This window comes from Pseudorca crassidens, chromosome 16 (genome assembly GCF_039906515.1).
Source record: "Pseudorca crassidens isolate mPseCra1 chromosome 16, mPseCra1.hap1, whole genome shotgun sequence".
Classification (NCBI taxonomy): Eukaryota; Metazoa; Chordata; class Mammalia; order Artiodactyla; family Delphinidae; genus Pseudorca; species Pseudorca crassidens.
This window is the reverse complement of record NC_090311.1, coordinates 80,388,360-80,406,726: the sequence shown is the minus strand read 5'-3', so window position 1 is coordinate 80,406,726 and position 18,367 is coordinate 80,388,360. Positions and strand designations below refer to the sequence as shown.

The 18,367-nt window shown below is 47.3% G+C and overlaps 1 protein-coding gene and 1 long non-coding RNA gene across 7 annotated transcripts in view; one reads left to right on the top strand and one right to left on the bottom strand.

Annotated features, from left to right (window-relative positions):
- LOC137209416 (uncharacterized) overlaps positions 1-18,367 on the bottom strand; it is a 426,966-nt gene that overhangs the window by 288,449 nt on the left and 120,150 nt on the right. The window lies entirely within an intron of this gene.
- MAP3K21 (mitogen-activated protein kinase kinase kinase 21) overlaps positions 1,900-18,367 on the top strand; it is a 72,908-nt gene continuing 56,440 nt past the window's right edge. For all 6 annotated transcript variants that reach the window (XR_010936048.1, XM_067711078.1, XM_067711077.1 and 3 more), the window contains exons 1-2: positions 1,900-3,043; positions 17,933-18,113. Coding sequence is in view for 5 of the 6 variants with exons in the window: in XM_067711078.1 (XP_067567179.1) it covers positions 2,212-3,043; positions 17,933-18,113 (1,013 nt within the window). In the remaining variant the exon portion in view is untranslated. The remainder of the gene's footprint in view (positions 3,044-17,932; positions 18,114-18,367) is intronic.

Below are 18,367 nucleotides of genomic sequence, written 5' to 3'. Positions count from 1 at the left end.
AGACTGAAAGAAAACTGCAAAGGCAATGACTTTCTTATCATGCAATTCAATGTTATTATATGTCCTATCTTTATAAAAGTGAAATAGTGTCTCTGTTCTCTGGTAGTAAAGGACCCACACTTAAGGAAACGCTGGCCTCCTACAGGACACTCTCATTTCTTTAGGATTTTTACAGTTGCACTCTCTTCTACCTTTGTAGCCTCACCTCCTGCCACAGGAAACTCTCGACCTCTAGCAGTTCACTGAGCCCACTGTTTATTTGTACTCACATGCCTTTGCTCACACTGCCTGGAATTCCCTTCTTCTTTTTTTCTATTAATCCTAGTCATACGCAGCTCAAATGACACTCAGCAAAGCATCCCCCAGAGAACCCAGGCATAATGGATCGTTCCTTTGCCTTGAGCCCAGGACACTTGGCTTATTCTTTTGTCCTGGCACTTACTTATTCTCTCTTACTCTCTAGATCTGGGGCTTTGTAACCTCCAATCCTTAGCCTAGTCTCTTACACCTAGAGACTAGGCTAGAGTAAGTGCTAAATAAATATCAATTAAATTAGATGTATTCACACCTGGAAGGTTTTGTCCAACATCTCCATCAATATAGAGAAGAGATCCACGGGTGTGTGGATATCGTGGCCTGTCGTGATTGTAGCAGGAACTGTAAATAGGGGTAGCATGGAGGGATAACAGGGTGGAGAGGGAAAGGCCCTGTGACACTGGGCTGTGCACTGCTGCTTTCGGCCGCAGAGGAAGAGAGGCTGGCTACATCTCACAGTGCAGTCTGTTTCAGAACTAATTATGGTACTCCCTTCCACTGACCTCATCACCAGTAAACCCTCAAAGATGAAGGTTTTTCTAAATTAATGAATGCAAAAATTACAGAGAAGAAAACATGTTCATACAAGAAAATCCCAAAGTTCCTTCCTATCCCTAGACCTGGAACTGTCCTAGCCTCCAAGCATAAAAGCTTCACTTTCTGACACTGTCAGAAGGCGATCGATCGCTACCCAGAGCAAATGGAGGAGGGTGGAGGCCCTGCTTCCCAGGATGTTGACGTACACCCGGTAAACGAAGAGTCAGCACATCGGCGAGGACTTAACTTTCTGTGAACAGATTCTCTTGCTTTATTCGCCTTCCCTAGGGAATATGTAACGCCAGGGGCTCGAGCACTCAGTGGTTGCCAGTGCCTTCTACACCCGAACCTATGGGTTCACAGGTCCTTTCCCTTTTGAGCAGACAGTAAAGACAAACGCGGGATTATCTGTCACCAAGGATGAGCTCCCCGCCGACCCGCGGCTCACTGGCCGGTGCTCCGTCACCCCTCAGTCCTGGGCTGCACGCCGCCGAGTGAGCGGTCCGCAGCCGCTCTCCATCTGTTCTGGACCTGTCCCGGGGCGCACCGCGACGCTCAGCCCACTCTCCGTCCCGCCTAAGACACCAGATCCTCTTCACCCGCTGCCACCGTCTTCCAGAGAAGAGTGGAGAATAGTAGTCTCCGAGCCTGACCTTGGGCTTAATTTCAATTTCCCCGAAACCTCTCGCAGCCCTGGGCTGACTCCGCCTCCCGGGACACAAGGGCGCGGCACACCCAAAGCCGCATAGCGCGAGCCTCGAGGGCTGCCTGAGGCCCTGGGGGCGGGGCGGGCCGGGTGCGGTGGGCGGGCCCTGGGGGCGGAGTGGGCGCAGGTGAGGTGGGCTGTCCCTGGAGGCGGGGCGGCCCCTGGGGGAGGGGCGATGCGGGGCGGGCCCAGAGGGGGCGAGCGCAGGCGGTGTCTGGCCCAGGGGGCGGGCGGGCCCAGGGGACGGGCGGGCCCAGGGGGAGGGGCGAGGCGGAGCGGACCCGGAGGGGACGGGCGCAGACTGTGTCTGGCCCAGGGGGCGGGGCCGGGGCGGACCCTGGGGGCGGGCTCAGGCGGCGGCTAGGCCGAGCGTACTGCAGGCCGTCCGTAGGCCCAGCGCGCCACCATGGAGCGACAGCTCCGGCGGTCGCTGGGACCGCTGCAGCAGCAGAGGCATCCGAGGAGGAACGGGGGCTGAAGCCGTGGCCTCCGGGTAGTGGGCCCGTGAACACCCGCCGTCCCCGAGCCCCGACTCCTCCTCCCTGCCTTCCCGGGCGCAGGCGGTGACCCTGCCGGACGATGCGCGTCCCCGGCCGCCCCCGGGGCTGAGCCCGCCGCCCCGCGCTCGGCCCTCGCCCTCGCCGTCGCCCTCCATGGCCTTGCCGGGTGCCGAGGTCGCGGCTGACAGGCCGGGGTCGCCGGCGCCGGGCGCCCCCGCCGGCTCCGCGTCGTCGTCGTCCGCCTCCTCCGGCGGCTCGGGCTCGGCCTCGGCCTCGGCGGGAGCAGGGCTGTGGGCCGCGCTGTACGACTACGAGGCGCGCGGCGAGGACGAGCTGAGCCTGCGACGCGGCCAGCTGGTGGAGGTGCTGTCCCAGGACGCCGCCGTGTCGGGCGACGAGGGCTGGTGGGCCGGCCAGGTGCAGCGGCGCCTCGGCATCTTCCCCGCCAACTACGTGGCGCCGTGCCGCCCGGCCACCCGCCCCGCGCCGCCGCCCGCCCGGCCGCCGCCGCCGCGGCCCGGCTCGCCTGTGCACGTCGACTTCGAGAGGCTGGAGCTCCAGGAGCTCATCGGCGCTGGGGGCTTTGGGCAGGTGTACCGCGCCACCTGGCAGGGCCAGGAGGTGGCGGTGAAGGCGGCGCGCCGGGACCCGGACCAGGACGCAGCGGCGGCGGCCGAGAGCGTGCGGCGCGAGGCCCGGCTCTTCGCCATGCTGCGGCACCCCAATATCATCGAGCTGCGCGGCGTGTGCCTGCGGCAGCCGCACCTCTGCCTGGTGCTCGAGTTCGCCCGCGGCGGAGCGCTCAACCGCGCGCTGGCCGCCGCCAACGCCGCCCCGGACCCCCGCGCGCCCGGGCCGCGCCGCGCGCGCCGCATCCCCCCGCACGTGCTGGTCAACTGGGCGGTGCAGATCGCGCGGGGCATGCTCTACCTGCACGAGGAGGCCGTCGTGCCCATCCTGCACCGGGACCTCAAGTCCAGCAACAGTAAGTAAGGGCGGGTGGGGTGGGGGGAGTGGAGGGGGAGCGGAGGACGCAACCGCGCCCAGCGCAGCCCACCTCGGTGCGGGCGCTGGGCGGGCTCCGCGGGGCCAGGTGCTCGGGGGAAGGAGGCGGGGCTCGGCCTCCCGACGCCGGCAGCCCCTCCTAAGCCGGCCTTCCGGGGCTCAGAGGGCCCTCTGGACCCTGGTTACCTGCTTTGGGGCAGGTGATACACTTACCTTGCCGGGTTTCTTTCAGGTGCCTTTTTTAGAAAGGCAGATCAGACTTGCTTGCCGAAGACACAGTTGTAAAATATCGGGGCTTTCTGGAAACCTCACGGTGCTGTTTGGCCTTTGGGTACAATAAGTGGTTCATTTGCATAGAACTTTGCAAACCGAGGCCGTCCTCGGGAACCCATGGCCCCCCGTCTTGCCTAGTGGCCTACATCAAACTGCCCTTCGCTTCAGCTTAACAAGCACTGTGTTGAGGTCTCTCCTTTCCCGCTTTAAATATGGCTTCGTGTCCTTTGACGTTAACAAAGAGTTTTCATTCAAATGTCTCTGCCCATGAAGTAGGTTTTCATTATTGGTTCGGTGGCTTGAGTGTTGGTGAATAGTCTTCAGACCCAGAAACACCATTTGTGCCATCATGCACTTTGGGGTGGATTTCAGAGCAAGTTCATTGTCCTTGTGCAGGTACTTGAAATCCTGAAGACCTGGCCTGTATCATTCACTTTGTTTATAAATCAGGGTGCATTTTCCAGATGTCAGTAAGGAACTGACAAATGAACTAAACGCAAATCCTATTAAGTTTCATCGTATAAAAGATATAATAGCGTTAGCTGCTTAAAGTTTGTTCTTCAGTATTGCAGATCACTTCACATTCTGAGTGTCCTGCCCATGGATCCCATAAGCCTCTCTCCCCAGTGAAGTCCTGTGAGCCTTTGTCTGCCGGAAGCTTGCTGTAGAACCGGGTATTTTAAGGACAGCAGGAGCATTCCGCTTGCTCTGGTTGTTCGCAGTTGCCACAGTTCTGTGATAGACATGGAACCCGGCCTTTTACAGACCTACTCTGTTTCAGGACATCGAATCACCAACACAGGGACTTCTCTGGTGGTGTAGTGGTTAAGACTCCAAGCTTCCACTGCAGGGGGCACGGGTTCAATCCCTGGTCCTGGTCCAGGAACTAAGATCCCACATGACCTGGGGCGCAGCCAAAACAAAAACAAAAAAAATCACCAACACAGGCAAACTCTTTGGGTTGGACTCGTCCTTAGATGGAAGAATTAAAGGGTCTGTAACTATTACTTTTGCATTATGCTTAGGCTGTTTCATAGTAATGCTTGAGGTCCATGTGACCTGTTCACAAAGAAGAGCAAGTTTGCTAGTGTTTGTAAAAGCATAAGGAGGCTAGATTAATCCATGTTCCAACGTAGAAGTGAAAAACTTTAAAAGGACTAATACTGTTAAATAGTGAAAAGAAATAATATGACCCTGGAATAATAACGTGGTTAAATAGTTTTTATTGACACCAGAAAAACTTGTAGGGCGGAACGAGTAGACTACTGTGTCTCTGGGAGATATTATGTAATCTGAAGGTGATTATATGCTGCAACTTCGTTTTCGAAAGACTTTTCACCCTCAGAATAAGTTGCCAAACTTCCTGGAGCATTTTAATTTCTGTAATTGTCAGGCAGGGTTGCCTTTGCACTTGAAGTATCGTACTTTTTAAAAAGACTTAATTGGCTAGGTCACTCCCCTAGCCAAATGTTTGTTACGATATGACCACTTTTATAGTTTTTTGATTTCTACAACATAGCATTTTGAATGGGGCCTAAAAGGTGCAGATCACAGCATCTAGACATTGCCTTATCTTGGATCTGGCGTTATTTATTCAGTGAATAAATGCAGATACTTTGGGACCCTCTTATGATATATGAAGCCATAACTTCTTTTATTTTAATTTTTTAAAATTAATTAATTTGTTTAGTTAGTTTTGGCGTCGGGTCTTCGTTGCTGCGCGCGGGCTTTCTCTAGTTACAGCGGGCAAGAGCCACTCTTCGTTGTGGTGCGCGGGCTTCTGATTGTGGTGGCTTCTCTTGTTGTGGAGCACAGGCTCTAGGCGTGCGGGCTTCAGTAGTTGTGGCACAGCGGGCTCAATAGTTGTGGCTCGCGGGCTCTAGAGCGCAGGCTCAGTAGTTGTGGCACACGGGCTTAGATGCTCTGCGGCATGTGGGATCTTCCCAGACCAGGTCTCGAACCCGTGTCCCCTGCATTGGCAGGTGGATTATTAACCACGGTGCCACCAGGGAAGACCTGAAGCCATAACTTCTTGTTCAGACTGTTTGAGTACAGCCGAGACTCTATTACAGTGTATTTTGTTTGACTTCATTGGTTATTTGCTAATGGTGGTAGTGAGTTAATGATAATGTAAACAAGGTTTTAAAAATCAATATTGAATTTTAGTTTTATTCTTTAGTCTACTCCTGTAACAAAGAGCCAGTATAGGACTACTTGGACCCGAGCTAGTAGAAATTATTGTTTAAAGCAAATGTTTAAAGTTATCAAAGTAAGATATGGCTCTCAATATGTTTTCTTTTATCTTTTCTCGTTGGTCTTTTTTTTTCTGTCATATAGTCTGAGACAGTGTTTATGTTGAAATAAAAGCTGATCTTGTGATGGTACAAACAACTTTGTCCCTTCTCTAACAGCAAAAGATTGAAAGTTGAGCCACATTAGCAAGTTTTAAGCATCATTTATGCCGTTTAAATATGCTAGGCCCTGTCACTCCCAGATGCAAAGTAAATAGAAAACGCTTTGCTAAATCTGTATATCACAACTAGAGAGCCAGACAGAGCAACCTTGAGTTACTGTGAAAAGGGCCAGTTTTATATGCACTCAGAGCAGAGAAAAATCATCATGAGCTGGAACTCATTTATTCAACAGATTTTGAGGGCCCACCCTGTACCAGGCACTTCTGGGCCCCGGGACACAAGTGGCAAAGCAGATGGCAAACAGTGTCCCCTCCAGCACAGGGCTTAGTCTGATAGGGAAGCTGGATGGCAGTCATGAAAATATCAGGAAGTGCTGTAGAGAAAAGAAAGCATGGTGACGGGTGGAGAGCGAAGGGCAGAAGGATGATGTCTGTGTCTCCAAGATTACCCTGGCCGCTCTGGTGAATGAACTAGTAATTGGCCTGAGTGAAGGCTGGGGAGGTTCTCCAGGCCAGAGAAGACACTGACTTGACTGAGGGCGGTAGCAATGGAAGTGGTTTTCAGGGAAGTTACCAGGACGGAGTGAAAAGAAAATGGTACAGTATGTGAATTGCTGAGGGGGTTTGAATTATTAGAATTTAGTCCTAAGTGTTTTGTTTATTCTGGTGTAGTTCAGGACTGAAAGAAAATTGCATGGCATGATTTATGGTTCCTTTCTTACTAATGTTGCTTACTGTGTTCTACCTTTTTTTTTTTTTTAAAGCAGAAAATAAACGTTCCATGACAAACTGAGCCAGAGACTTTGGTAGCTGCTTATTTGTGTACTTTTTATTTGTGATTAAGCATCTTTTTATCCCGATTTTTTTTTTAGCCCTCTGAGAGTAATTATTATCTATATAATTATCTACAAGGACATCTACAGTCTATAATAGACATAGTTATACTTATTATGAAATGCAGTTTAGAGCTTTTGCTAGAACAAACTACAAAAGGAATCTAAATTCTGTTTTAGCTTCTCTCATTAGGACAGTGTTAATAAAGGAGCTATTTGAGAAAATTATAGCCAACGTGATCTCCAGATAAGGTGCTTAAAAAGCTCCTAAGAGTGATCCGGAGGAGCTATTAATTACGCTACTATCAGTTAAGAGAAATGCGTCTTCTCCCTTCTCCTGTCTGTGCAGCTTCATACCACAGCCTCTTCCTATTCCAAGGGTCCAGGGAGATCAGTCCAGAGAGCGCAGTGGTGACAGAGAGCTAATCAGCTTGTGAAACAGAATTGGCTAAAGATGTATTCTTGAAAGAAGAGCAAGCAGAGCAGGTCACCGCATCTTCCCCTACCATTTTTATGCTTGCATATTAAAAAATAAATAGTCCACTTTTTATTTCTTATAGTTGAAAGGAGGGGCAATAATTTAGTGCTGGGTTATGCTCACTTTCACTGTGCATCTCTGATCACTTTGTAGTCACTGTCAAGTGCATTAAAGTATGGGAATGGAAAGAGGAGAGGGGAAATCTCCATCATTTCAGAAGGCCGTCTGTAATTCCTGCTTTCCCACGCTAGCCTGTGAGGGTTGAACTTTTCCAGAATAGAGCAGCACCGGAAGGAGCCTTGGCTTTGAAGTCAGACCTGGGTTTGAATATTGGTGTCTTCCTCTACAAGCTGTGTGACCTTGGGCAAGTGATACAACCTCCTTGAGCCTGAAAGTCTTGACTGCTGATACTGCAGGGAAAATCTGTTTAATATTTTTTTATCCCTTCCTAGGCAATTGGGTAGATTCCGCATGAAAGTAGGTGGCTTTTTTAGGGGACAGTTAGGAGTCAGGTGTGGCTAGAAAGAAAGCAAGACGGGCTTTTGTTGGGAAGGAGACAGGCGTTTAACAAGTGGCCAGACAACATGGCCTTGAATGCCACACTGAGAGGTGTGGAGTGTCTCACAGCAAAAGCGAGCCATTGACAGTTCTGAGGAGGAAAGTGCTCTGATCTGCTCTAAGACAAACATCTACAAAGAAAAACATATAAGCTTGGGATACTTTGCTTTATGACTGTATCTATCATAGGTTATCAGGGCAGAAATAGAAAATAAAATACTTGGACATTGGTTTGGCATAAATTATTTCTCATTTATGACCAGAGCCTAGTTTTTATAATCACTGTTTGTTTAATGAACGAATTTAGGGCACCAGAGTTAGAAGATAATGACCAGATTTACTATTAACTCCGAATTTCAGTGTGACTGTCTCCAAACCCTCTGTGGTACTTGAAGGGCTCCCAAAAGGTGGAATGAAGGAGTTTTAGGGGCCAGAAGAAGGGTTCCTGGTGAGGCTGGGCCAACTGTGCTGGTTTTATTTTGGAGACTGAAACAAATTTGTACAACTGACTCTGAATCAGTATGAATTTAGTTATTTTAAAAAATTCATCTTCTTCAAGTATTGCTTTATCTTTAAGTAAATAATAGTAGTAACAGAAACAATGGCTGACATTTGTTTAATGCTTACTAGATGCTGGGTATTGTCCAAACTTTATCCTCATTTATTCCTCACAGCGACCTTTTGAGGTAGGTACTTTAAGTATCCCCATTTTACAGATGAAGAAAATGAGGCCAGGGATTAATTGACTTGATCAGGGTCACTCCACTTGTCAGAGAATTGAATCCAGGGCCTCTAATCCCAGAACTTGGTTACCAGTTCTCAGATGCTTGTTCTCAGAACCCCAAAGAGCTTTTGTTGATGTGGGTTCTAGCTATTGATATTTACCATATTAGAAATTTAAAATGATAAATCTAAAGGTATTTAATATAAAAGTAACGATAGATCCGTTACATGTTAATGTAGGGGGAAACCCTTATTTTCCAAAACAAATTTAGTGAGGAGAGTGGCATTGCTTTACTCTTTTGAAGCTCACTTTGATGACGTAAAGGAAGACAGATGAACATTCACATCTGCTTCTGCATTTAATCTGTCGCCACCTTAGGGCTGCTCCGGGTCCCAGGACCATACTTTGAGAACCCCTAGGCCAGATGGCCCGTTCTGCTGATGGAGAATGGTACTCCAGAGTAGTTGCTCCCACACCTAATGTAGCATCAGAAGCTCCCCATAAACTTCTAAAAATAAAAGTCTCTGTCTCACTTTCGGATATTCTGATTTGGTTGCCTTAGTTGGGAACAAGCAATGAATTTTTTTCTAACATTTTATTTTCAAAATCTTGGACTATACAGAGTTGAAGGAGCTTTTAAGTAAACACTTGTGTACTCACCACCTAGATTCTACCATTAACGTTTTACTAAGTTGCTTTAATACAAACCTCACCCTGTGCTTCCATCAATCCATCCTGAGCTTGGGATGCAGCAAGATATTTTTTTAAAAAGCTTTTGGGTGATTCAGGTGCAGAGCCAAGTTTGGAAGCTGCTGTCCAAGGGACCAGATGTGTGGGTCTGTTCTCATGGTTCTCTGGGTTGGTATAGAAATTCCACCATGGCCACACACTGTATCCCACATCCAGTGAACTGTCTGGTGGCATTGGATGGCTGGGTCACAGTAGGCACTAAGTGAGGGTACGGGTGGCTTATTCGGGGCTTGTGTCTCTGGGGAAAGGATTATCCAAGCATTTGTCCCACTGACCTGGGGGGACAAATGGTGCTATTGTGGCATCTAAGATTTGGGCTCTGACTCTACTACTCTCCAGCCATGGGCTCATGGGCCCCGACTTTCTGAATAGGGTGATGTGAGGATCAGTGAGAGAGTATATGCCTGGCATCACCACACTTTCCCCTGCAGGTCCAGATGATAAATGATAAATATGATTGCTTTGCAGACCATCTAGTCTCTTTTGCAACTCTTTAAGTCTCCTATTTGGCCCATAAGATATAGTTTGCTGACCCCTGGTATTTGTCAAAGTATTTAATAAACTGTAAGATGCAACCTAAATGTAAGCTGGGGACTATACTCATTTTTACATATGGTTTGGAAGCTCTCTGAGGGCTTTAAATGTTTCCTGATTTGTGTGTGTGTGAACTCCTTGGTACCTGAAAGTTTTCTACAATTCTTTGTAACCCAAGGACTTTATTATTATTCATTCTGCAAAATATAGTGCCACGTGGTCACGCATCTGTTCATCTTGGTTGGGTGTGAGGGTCTTTTAGTTCATCTGGCTCACTTGATCCAGGCCAGCCAGTGGCACAAGGAAACAGGCCTGAGCTTTGTTCCTTTAGGGAGTACTGCCATCTGCACGCTTTGGCAGGTCTACTTGTAACTTGGGTTGATAAATTGAGGGTCAGGGAGAAGGCAGGAGGTACTGAGTTACCAGTTGTAACTGTTTCACTACCAGAGTTCACTACTAGGACATTTTTTTACGCTCTTTGAAAAAGAGCAAATCACTTGCCGTTTGGGGGAAGTATCTTGATTGTATATAGGATGTTTGAGTGATTGTTGGCTTAATTGACTTTCAGGAGTTATTTTGTTTCAGGTTTTCTGCAGATACTGACTCTAACATCAACTACATTACTTTCCGTTTACTAATATGTTAATGGAGCATGTTATGGAAGATTCCTCCCTCATCAGTTTACTTTGTTCCATACCTTGACAAAATATTGAAAATACTCCGCTGACAGAAATAGAGAGCTAGATTTTCACGCAATGAAATGTAGGAAGTTTTCTCATTAAAACTGTGTGTTGTGTGTGTCCATGAAAAGGTTTGTACCGCGGCGTTTGCTTTTGGTGTTAAGAGCAACGTGAAGCTGTGTTTTAGCTGGCCGCGTCTCTCTGGACTTTGCAGAAGTCTCTCTCCTTGTGTTTAGCGAGCTGACTCATTCATTCACATCACAGTTATTTGGTGACCGTGTACTACGTGCCAGGGACGCTCCAGGCTCTGGGTGGTCAGTGGTGAGCAAAGCAGAAGCAAATTCCTCCCCTCGTGGAATTTACATGCCAGCGGGCAACGTGGACATTAAAGCGTAAATGGTGAAAGATGCAGTATGGTGGAGGGTGGTAAGTGCTCAGTAGAAAAACTAAAAGTTGAAAGGAGGGTGAAAATGTTGGGGTGAGGCGTTGACGGCTTAGAGTGTATGGCTAAGGAAGGCCTTCCAGAAAAGGAAGCAACACCTGAAGAAGTGGGAAAGTGGGTCCTCTGGGGAGACAAACCTTCGTAGAGGGAACGGAAATTGCTCCCCAGAGCAGGAGGCCGGTGTGACAGGAGAATCATGAAAGGGGGTCACAGGGCACCAGGGAGTCAGAAGGGGGTCAGACCACGCAGGGTCTCGTCAGCCACTGGAGAGGTTTGGGCTGAGGCCCAGGCTCTGAGTGCCATTGTAGCAGATCACACGGCTGCAGTTTTGAGAACAGACGGAGAACCAGGGTGGAGGCGATCACTTGGGAGTTGGCAGCATGTCTGTGGCGTGAAAGCCCTGAGATTGGCTGAGATTATCTGGGGACTGAGTGCTCATAGGAAAGACCAGAGGTCAGGGACTGAGTCCTGGAGGGTCACCATCAATTAGAGGCCCCGGAGACAGGAAGGAACCAGAAGAAGGAGCAACTAGAAAAGGAGTGAAAACGGGGGAATGTTGTGATGCTGGGGAGCCAGAGAAGGATGTGATTCAGGGAAGAATGATCAGCTGTGTCAGTCACTGCTGATGGATCAATATCCAAATAACTGCTTTGTTGTCATTATTTCTAAAACAGTCTGCACTGTTGAGGGCACAGGTGAGTCGGTTTTCTATAATCAGTAGCTGACTTGACATGGAAAGGCTTATACTAATTCATCTTCTTCCTGCTCATTCTTCTCCTTCCAGTAGTCACTCACTCATGTAACAACTATTTATTGAGTGTATAAAAATGGTAGATGGGGCTTCCCTGGTGGTGCAGTGGTTGAGAGCCCGCCTGCCGATGCAGGGGATGTGGGTTCGTGCCCCGGTCCGGGAAGATCCCACATGCCGCGGAGTGGCTGGGCCCATGAGCCATGGCCGCTGAGCCTCCGCGTCCGGAGCCTGTGCTCCGCAACAGGAGAGGCCACAACAGTGAGAGGCCTGCGTACCGCAAAAAAAAAAAGCAAAAAAAAAACCAAAAGGTAGATGCTGTGCAGTAGAAATAAACCAATATTAAACAAATATTAATCGGGTGCAAATTCTTTCCTCCAGTTGCTTACAATTTAGTTAGAGAGGTGAGACCCACAAGTGAGATAAGGCAGTGTTTAAGTGTAGTGATGGGAGTGGCACAGGTTTAAGTGCGTTAGAAATGCAGAGAACTTCTAGTGAGGTTATGAGGAAGGCACCCAGGGGGACATGGTGTTGATATCTACAGGCTCATGTAATATTGGAACAGGGAGACAGTGACAAAGCTGCACATTTTGTTTTCTGTTGTTTGTTTTGTTTTGTTTTTACTAGAAGGAGAAAATGAGATTCCAAAGGCCAATGGACTTGAAGGCAGTCTCACAGTTAGTGCTGCAGTGCAGCGAATCCAGGGCTGGTGCCTGGTTGCTTCCGTGGGAAATGAGGCCAGGTATGGTTTTGCGGAGGATGCAAGGGGAAGGCAGTCCATGCAGCAGGCACCAGGAGCTCAGAGACACTGACACAATGCTGTGTTTCTTAGAAGTGGCTTTTAATACACAGAATCGTAGAGTGTAGGGTTTTTTTCGGAGAGTCCAGGAAGAGCTGAAAAGATCATGGAGACCGAGGTTGAGAAGGGACTTGAAGATCAGGATGAAGGCCTCCAGAGACTGGTGAGCAGATGAGTGGTGTAGGTGCGGGAACAGACGGAAGAAATGTGAGGAAAATCGGTGCTATTTGGTACACTTAGAAAGTTATCATTTTTTTTCCCTGTAAATGAATGGTTGATTGTTTTCAGAGTTGAAATTCACAGGGTAACCTTCCTGTCTTAGACTGAGACACAGGTGTTTTGTTAGTATACTCTTTCACATTGTTGCTTTTCTCAACTGATTTCTTTCTTATAACCTTTTTTTTTTTTGATAACATATTCCTAGTTAAAGGTTAATTAAAATGAACCTATTTGACTCAAGTGGAATTTGGACCAGCACTCCCATAAATGTTGAGGAAATAGAATGGACACATTGTAATTGCTTTTTAAAATATACATTATATACTATAATTCGGAAAATTCCACAGTGAAACTTCAAAGGAACCGGAAAAATCGAGTGCCTCATGGTTGAATAAGTAGACAGAACACAAGCTGTAGAGGCTGATTGTTACAGAATGGGGCTGACGGGGGTCAAAAATCTTTACGGACGTGGCACAAGCCGGGGGCTGAAACACTGGTCGCTAGGTCGCTGAGGAGAATTGACCATTTCTGTGGCCCAGAAGGTGGATGTGCCCCTCTGAGCATGGTCATTCCCGGAGGTCCTCTTCCTGGTGAGGTCAGGAGGCGGAAGCACTGCCAGCCTGTCCTCGGCTGAAACCTGGCCAGGTGCCCGGTCACGTGACCTGTCAGGACACTGGCTATTTCTGGTTTCGGTCACTTTGCCCCAAAGATAAGGAATTTGAGGAATTCTGCTGAACACCTCTGAAATAGAATCCAGAACAATGGGCCTTTCATGGAACTCTAAACTTTTGACGTTCAGAGTGTTATTTTAACTTGTTTTCTGTTAGTTGAAAGCTCCCGTGGAAACTTTGGACTCCGGGTGAGGGCAGGTGTTTTAAAGACCACGACGCAAAGGCTGCTAATACCGCATTCTGCCGCGGCATTGCTTGAGAAATGCGATCAATTTAAAATATTTAGCTTTTAGTTCTCGCTGGGAGTTCCGTTTGTATTTATTTTAGAATTGCCTTTCTGAGCTTTTTGTTCCTTAAGGGCTGCCAGGCCTTACTTGGGGCCTGGGGACACAGCGTGGTTTTAATGCCCATTTTAATCAGTGCTTCCTCATGCCTTCCTAATTTGGGTGTTTTTCAGAAGGAGGAGATCATGTATGTGAAAGTGTCTTGGAAAACAAAGTTTTATAGAACTGCAAGCCATCTTGATCATTAATTTGGAGTCTTTTTTGGTGGTAAGGATATCATTGTTTAAAAGTGAAATTAGTATGTATTATAAGGGGGAAAAATGTAATACAGCTGATGAAGTAGCTAATCTATCTGTTATTTTTTGTTTCTGTGGCTTAAGTATATAGGGTTTTAAAGGATTAAATATTTATTTTTCTCGATATTCATGAGGCATCAGGACTGAGAAATAAATATTCCTTAAACTGAATGGAAGGAAGGAAAATTCAAAAATTAACAAAATGAAATTTCTGGTTGTTCTGCCCCCTTTTCATAACTGGTAGCTTTATATGTAGCACGAAGACTGGAAAGATAGTCATGCAGGTGGGATCTGAAGCGTGGCCCTGTATTGTAGCCGTATGATCTGGGATAACATTTCTGAACTGTGAACTGGAGACTGTAATTTCCATTTCATAGAATGGCATGAGGATCCAATGAGATATTATGTGAGTGGAAACAGCTCTACATAGAAGAGGATTAATAAATGGTAGGCAATAATCTTCTTAGAACTGGTGATAATTATTAATAGAAACTATTCCATTGGCCATTTGATGTAGAAGATGCTGCGTTAGGTGATTGGGGGATAGAAGGAGGTGCTTGCTCTCCAAGTCTTACAGTTAGAAGATCGCTTGGGGAAAGGAATATCACAACACAGCAGTATTTATTCAGTATTGGCGACTTATAAGAAGTCCCCACTTAGCTGTCTCCTGTTGGTTCTCTCCAGTTGCATTAACTCTGTGACTTCTGTGACTGTCTAAATTGATGATACGAATGTGAATCTATTGCAAAGTGAAATTTCAGGCCTTGCAAAGTGATAGGATTTCCTGACATCCGTGAAAGTGATTTTGAAGGTTTGCTAAACACACTTTCAAACCCATCAATAAAGGGTGTGTGTAGGTATACGTATGTGTCATCCTTACAAAATGCTTACTGCATCTCAGACCTTGTTCTGAGCACTTTACATGTATTCATTTCCTCCTCTCTACAACGTTATGATGTATGTCCTGTCATAATTCCCATGACAGGCAAGGAAGCAGAAGCACAGAGTCCAAACCGAGCAGTCTGGCCCTGGAGTGCATGCTTCCATCACTATGCCACAGCGCCTCCACTTAGATCAGATATCCAGTGGCAGGAAATCAGAAAGGAAGAGCATGGGCAGCTGCATACAGAGAGCTTTCCAAAGGATAAAGAAATCGCTTGTGAAAAATTGATAAAACTGTCACCTGAGCAATGCAGGCAGTAGTTAGGACCACGGACCCAGGGGTCAGACTGCTTGAGTGGCACTGCGCCTCAGCTGCGTGACCTTGGATGGATTACTCAACATCTCTGTGTCTCAGTTTCCTCATCTGTCAAGTACAGATGATTAATAATATCCACCTATAGCACTGTGGTGGGGATTATCTGATTAAAATACCTGTAAGTGTACCTGACAGACAGAATGTGCTCAGTCAACGCTCATTATTCCTATAACATTTGGGCAAGTGGTCCCCCTTAAGATCACATTCCACAGATCAAACATGAAGTGTCTTATGCTAGTCTCCAATTTTGTCTGGATAATTTAGTCTAAGAAACCTCCCACACTTGTTCGTTTTTGTCCTTCTAAGAGTTAGTGCATAGTTGCAACGATGACAAAAATGTTGTTAAATAAAGAATAAAATAAACTGATTTTTATGTTATTTTTCAAGGTGAAACCCGAATAACAACTCTCCCCCGCCCCATAGACATATATTCTGTTAACTGAAGTTTGGATTACTGTTCAATTGGATTCAGTGTTGCTGAATTTTTTTCAGTACGAATTATCTATCCTCTGATAATGAAGACCTGTCTCTTGGGATTTTTGTGAGGCTTGAATGAAATCGCACTTGTGAAGTACAAGGAATATAGTGGATACTGACGATGGCTGGTGACTCTTAGGACTTGGTTCTTACTTCTATTAGGTAGGAAGTGGCATGGGCAAAGGACAGACATAAGAATGGGCCCATTTTGTTAATTTCACCTGCAAACACTAAGCACCTGCGCTGAATCAGACGCGACACAGAGTGGGTGCGCGTGGGTGAGCGTGAATTGCACGCCTCTCTCACCATTGTCTTCCTCTCCCTGCCATCTCACCGCCTACACACACACACTCTCTCTCCCTCACTTGTACGCCCCCTGTTTCACACTTAACATACTCACTGTCTCAGAGCTAACAGCAGTGGAGGAGTCTGATGAAAGCACACAGTCTGGTACCTGGTGCCTCGTAGAACTGTCACAGAAACACAGAGCTCACGGGAGGGTGGAGGAGGTGATGGTTCCCGGCTTGGGGGTATTTGTAAGGTGTCGCTGAGCAGGTATCGTTTGGGCTGGATGAGCAGCCGGCCTGCCTTCAGCAGAGCAAGCTTGTCCGTAGAGGCACGGGGCGTAGTTTGAAGTGTAGGTTGCTGTGCGAATCTAGGGGCTGTGATTGCCCAGGTTTTGGAGTGTGTGAACCTTCTCCCTGAGTTATGGGGAACCATGGAATTTTTTTTTTAATGCAGGTTTATTGAGGTATAATTTATATAAAAATTCACCCCCCCCCGAGGGCGTTCAGTTTGATGAGCTTTGACAAATGCATATAATCCTGTAACCACCACCACCAAGAGAGAATTCGCATCACCCGGAAAAACTCTCCCGTGTAGCGCTGCCGTCAGACCTTTCCCCTCAGCCTCCAGAAACCGCTGGTCTGATTTCTGTCCCTCTTCCAGGATGTCATACGGGATCATAGTACATAACCTTTCATGTGTGGCTTCTTTCTCTTAGCGGAATGGTTTTCAGATTCATCCCTGTTGTGACATGTATCGGTAGTTTATTCATGAGAGGTTTAAAAAAATAAAAGGATGCCACGACACTATAGGAAGATGAATCTGCTCGGGGTGGCATGTGGGCGAGAGAGGAGAGAGGGACAGCACCCAGTCCAGTGAGAACGATTGGAATTCAGGTTTGGGACAGTGAAGCCAGAAGTCACATGGTGGCAGGGAAGTGGAGACGGGCCATCTGCGGGGCATTCGGTTGAACTAGAACAACTGCGCTGCAGGTTGGAAGGCTGGGTTTTAAGGAAGGAGTGAGGAGATAAGTTAGAAAAAAACAGTAGGTTTAAACCATTCCTTCTGTAGCAAATGGGAAGGAGTAGCGTGGATATGGAGCTGCATTAGAGCCTCATGGAAAACCGGGGAGACATTTCTGCTTCGTTATAGGCAGAGAAGTCAACCAGTGGAGAGAGGAACCCAAGGCCCCGGGAAGGGCGGGGCAGGCGGGTGCAGGTGGGCAGTGATGGGAAGCTCCGTTGTTTTAGCTCCTGCTGCACAGAGAGCTCAGGGCAGTCCCGGCATCAGCTCGGTTCCTGAAAGCTGCTCTTGGGCGTTCTGTATTTTGTCAGGAGGCTGGGGGCTGGGGAAACCAGCAACTGGATAATGTTTCTCTGAAGTTTTAACTTTTTGCTGCATTTCAATCTTTGGTAAAGCAATCATATCTCATAAAATACCTTCATGAGTTAACATATCTATAAGCAATTTAACATAAGATAATCTTCAATAATAATGATTTATGGTAATATGCCATCTATTTGCAGTACTCTCGGAAGCATTCAGTAGAAAAGACTGCATTTAGATCAGGACCTAATTTCTTGGAAGAAAAACAATGTAAATATTTTCTTCCTATCAGGTAAACTTTCACAGACTTCTGATTCTACCTGTGATATCTCAGTAAATGTTTATTGCCCCTAGAAATCATTTAATTTCTCATAAAGAGTGCTAAAGCTGTACTGTGTCTGTGGATTTTTTTTTTTGCGGTACGCGGGCCTCTCACTATTGTGGCCTCTCCCGTTGCGGAGCACAGGCTCCAGACGTGCAGGCTCAGCGGCCGTGGCTCACGGGCCCAGCCGCTCCGCGGCATGTGGGATCTTCCCGGACCGGGGCACGAACCCACGTCCCCTGCATCGGCAGGCGGACTCTCAACCACTGCGCCACCAGGGGGGCCCTGTGGATTTTTTTTAAACTTGTAACTTTAGGCACAAACGACCCACTAAAGGTTATGAAAAACAAGATGTAAGTAAGATAAAATGGTAAAATGTAGGTTCGTTCTCAGTACTCTGCCAACTGCAGTGAAGATTGTGTTTTAAAAGCCAAAGAAGAATTGTAACTGAAAAATTATAAAAATATGAAAGTATTGCACCTTTGATTTTCTTCTTCAGTATTGCTGCTGGAGAAGATAGAGCATGATGACGTCTGCAATAAGACGTTGAAGATTACAGATTTTGGGTTAGCGAGAGAGTGGCACAGGACCACCAGGATGAGCGCAGCAGGCACCTATGCCTGGATGGCCCCGGAAGTCATCAAGTCCTCTTTGTTCTCCAAGGGAAGTGACATCTGGAGGTGAGTAAGCACCACACATTTTGTTTTGGCAGGTGTCTGCAGAAGCTGGTTGCTACGCATCCTTTACATGAGTCCCCAGATATTCAGTAATTCTGAGCATAACCATACAGATAGTCCCCAGTCTGCAGTGGGTTGACTTAACAGGTTTTTTTGATGTTACAATGGCACAGAAGCAATGTGCATTCTCTAGAAACCGTGCTTGGGATTGGGCACTGGGATCTTTCCCAGGCTAGTGATACGTGGTCCAGTCCTCT